The sequence below is a fragment of the Colobus angolensis genome, unplaced genomic scaffold (assembly GCF_000951035.1).
Source record: "Colobus angolensis palliatus isolate OR3802 unplaced genomic scaffold, Cang.pa_1.0 Scaffold19, whole genome shotgun sequence".
Taxonomy (NCBI): Eukaryota; Metazoa; Chordata; class Mammalia; order Primates; family Cercopithecidae; genus Colobus; species Colobus angolensis.
The window spans coordinates 7,425,923-7,429,078 of record NW_012115043.1 but is presented as its reverse complement, the minus strand read 5'-3'; the positions used below and the strand labels follow the sequence as shown (position 1 = coordinate 7,429,078).

The 3,156-nt window shown below is 61.7% G+C and overlaps 1 protein-coding gene across 2 annotated transcripts; it reads left to right on the top strand.

Moving 5' to 3' along the window:
* Positions 1-7: 7 nt before the first annotated feature.
* On the top strand, positions 8-3,035 carry SNX22 (sorting nexin 22). 2 transcript variants are annotated; one of them, XM_011940421.1, is made up of 7 exons: positions 8-139; positions 533-616; positions 934-1,038; positions 1,544-1,638; positions 1,930-1,962; positions 2,213-2,280; positions 2,665-3,035. In XM_011940421.1, the coding sequence occupies exons 1-7, from the start codon at positions 65-67 to the stop codon at positions 2,784-2,786; spliced, it is 582 nt and encodes a 193-aa protein (XP_011795811.1). In that variant the 5' UTR covers positions 8-64; the 3' UTR covers positions 2,787-3,035. The 2 variants fall into 2 exon arrangements, with proteins under 2 accessions (XP_011795811.1, XP_011795812.1); XM_011940422.1 differs by lacking the exons at positions 533-616; positions 2,665-3,035 and having other exon boundaries at positions 13-139; positions 2,213-2,429.
* The last annotated feature ends 121 nt before the right edge of the window (positions 3,036-3,156 follow it).

The following is a 3,156-nucleotide window of genomic DNA, read 5'->3' as shown; positions in this document are numbered from 1 at the left end:
CGTCAGCTCCCCGAGAGTTAGGGCTCCGAGCCGAGCCCGCGGAGCGGCCGGGGCCGGGGCGCGGATGCTGGAAGTTCACATCCCGTCGGTGGGGCCTGAGGCCGAGGGGCCCAGGCAGAGCCCGGAGAAAGGCCACATGGTGAGCGCGGCCCCTGGATCGGGAGGGGCGCCCGTACCCGCAGGATTTGCCCGCGCTGCACTCAGTGGGGACCAGGAGCCCGGGCCCGGGTGAACGAGCGCTGCGGGCTGGACCGTCGGGGGAAACCTTGTCGAGGGTTTGGGGGCCGCTTGGATTTGCCAGCCTAGCGGACCGTGGTTCGAGCTCTTGAGGGACCCCAGGGCGCCGAGGGGAGGGTCCGCCAGCCCGTTTTTCCAGGTGTGCGGGAACGAAGCGTCCCCGAGGAGCCGCGGCGCCGCAAGGCCGCTTTGTGCCTTTGAGCGCGGGAGGGTGGGCGTGTCGCCGGGCGCAGGTTCTGCTGTGTCCTCCCCGCGGGGCCTCACGCGTACCCTCGCTGCCCGCCCGCGCCGCCAGGTGTTCCAAGTGGAGGTGCTGTGCAGCGGGCGCAGACACACGGTGCCGAGGCGCTACAGCGAGTTCCACGCGCTGCACAAGCGGGTGAGGCGGCGCCGACCTCCCACCGGCCCCGGCCCAGCCTCCGTCCAGCCCCTGCCGAGGCCCTGTGAGGTGGGCGGGCGAGCTCCAGCCCCAGTCTCCGCCACCCCTATTACTGCCTCAGTCCCTGCGAGGCCGGTCAGCCCCCGGGCGTCTGTGGGTGGGTTGGAGCCTTCCTCGCCCTCCGCCTGTCCACCACTCACCAGGGTCTGTCCCAGGGTACAGCCCGAAGGCGGGGCGCGGGAGGGTTTCTGGCTTGGCTGAAGAGGGCTTGAGGGCTCAGTCGGGATGCTGTGATCGCACGGGTAAACCTCCAGTAGATCAAGAAGCTGTACAAAGTGCCCGACTTCCCCTCGAAACGCCTGCCCAACTGGAGGACCAGAGGGTTGGAACAGCGCCGGCAGGGCTTGGAGGCCTACATCCAGGTATGCGAGGGCACACTTGGTTGCCCCCCAGCCTGCTGTGCCAGGGGTGTGGCCCAGACGGAGAGGTGTGGGGGCATGGCAGGGAGGGAACCCACAACTTGGGGGTTATTCACCACCTCAAGCATCAATTTTCTGAAGAGTAATAGAGGTCCAAACACCCCCCTCTGGATTGGTGAAAGGACTGAATGAGGTAATGGACACAGGTAGTCCCAGCTCCATGAAAGCCAGGTCCTGTCCCCTCCAGGGTGAGGTCCTGTGCTGCCCTCCTGATGGGATGTAGGGTGAGGGTCCTTCCCCCAACAGCGAAGTTATGCCACATCATGGGGTACAAGCTGTGCACACAGGGAGGACCCAGCGCTCAGAAGGGCCCTGAGCCTGGTTCAATGCTCTGCTGTCATTGTCTTGAAACTCTTTTTTTGGAACAAAGAGCCCTGCATTTTCATTGGCACTGCGCTATGCAAATTAGTAGCTGGGTCCGATTGCAAGTCTCCTCTGTCCTCTCCAGGGCATCCTGTACCTGAACCAGGAGGTGCCCAAGGAGTTACTGGAATTCCTGAGACTTCGGCACTTCCCCACAGATCCCAAGGCTAGCGACTGGGGGTAAGGGGGACCGGTGGTGGGGGCCGGGGGCTGTCGTCAGTGAACAGGTGAGGAAAGGTGTTAGAGGGTAAGCCCTTTCGTCTCACATCTGCCGGGATCCAGCCTGACATGACCGCCGTCACCAGCCTTCTTGACAGCCTTGGTTACCCCAGCCACCTCCGGAACTGGGGCTTGTTACAAATAGAAGCAGTGGTCCCCTGGGAGGCGCAGTTCTGGGCTCTGGTGTCTCCACCCCTTCCTCACGCTCCCCGGGCATCCCCAGGCAGCTTACAGTGTTTCTCTTCTCTTCAGCACCCTGGGGCAGTTCCTGCCTGGCGAGAGCAGGCAAGTCAAAGCCCCAGCCCGCGCCTAGCCCCTGCCGCCCCCTAGTGGCCATATGCTAGGAGGCGGGCCTGCTGCCTGGGCCTGTCTGGCCTGGGCCCTGAAGTCTGTTTTCCCTTTGGTGCCTCCTGAGCCCATTTCCCACTCATCTTTTCTTTCATGGGTCCCTGGTGATCTCAGCCCCGTCTCCACCCCTCTGTGGGATTCTGCCCTGCCTCCCGCACCCATGGTTCATGACCCTCTTTCCTCCCAGCTCCCAGCAGCACCAGCGGCCTGTCCTGAGCTTCCATATGGACCCCTATGTTTGCACCCCCTCCCCAGGTGAGGAGGTGCCTAGATACGGGGCTGCAGGGGTAGGGTGGGGGCTTGGCATTTCTCAGCTCCTGGGACCGTCAGGCAGCATCTCCTTCCTGCTGCCCACCTCTGGAGCCACTACCTCCTGCTCCTGTTCCCTGGAGCCTGCTTTGTAGACACAAGGAAAACAAGTTTGGCTTCCCTGGTCTCCATTTCCTCAGCAACCTGACTTCTTTACCAAGCTGATATGAACAGAATGTGACCTGGGAATGCTGAGGCTTCATTTGGGGTGGACAGCTGCTGTCTGCTACCTTGGCAAGGGCTCCTACTCCCAAGTGGGGGCTGAGCCCATGTGCAGGAGCTCAAGGAGCCGCAGGCCTGAGGCCAGACCTGTTTAATTCTATCCCACAGAGCCGCTGCCCAACGTGGTGGTGAATGGTGTGCTCCAGGGCCTCTACAGCTTCAGCATCAGCCCAGATAAAGCCCAGCCAAAGGCGGCCTGTCACCCTGCTCCTCTGCCACCGATGCCCTAATCAGTCCAGAGGCCTTTGGCTGCTTCCTAAGAAAGTTATGTGCCGCTGTCCTATGAACTCCATATAAAGCTAGGTCCTCCCTGGGCCTGGACTCAGGACTTAACTACCCAGTGTCCAGTTGTGCCACATTCCCACTCAAGGCTCAGAACTTGGCTTGCATTGGTGGCTGGAGGTAGTAGAATCTACATGCTCTTAGAGCCCAAGAACCAAGGCAGGGTCAAGAAGATAAGTAATAAAGGAAGAAGTCAGCCAGGCGCAGTGGCTCACGCCGGTAATCCCAGTGCTTTGGGAGGCCAAGGTGGGTGGATCACCTGAGGTCAGGAGTTCGAGACCAGCCTGACCACCATAGAGAAGCCCATCACTACTAAAA

Excerpts from the sequence above, each read along its gene's own strand:
- SNX22 (XM_011940421.1), top strand. The coding sequence starts at position 65 with ATGCTGGAAGTTCACATCCCGTCGGTGGGGCCTGAGGCCGAGGGGCCC. Across the intron at positions 140-532 it reads GCCCGGAGAAAGGCCACATG|GTGTTCCAAGTGGAGGTGCT; the intron begins GTGAGCGCGGCC and ends CCGCGCCGCCAG. Across the intron at positions 1,963-2,212 it reads TTCCTGCCTGGCGAGAGCAG|CTCCCAGCAGCACCAGCGGC; the intron begins GCAAGTCAAAGC and ends CTTTCCTCCCAG.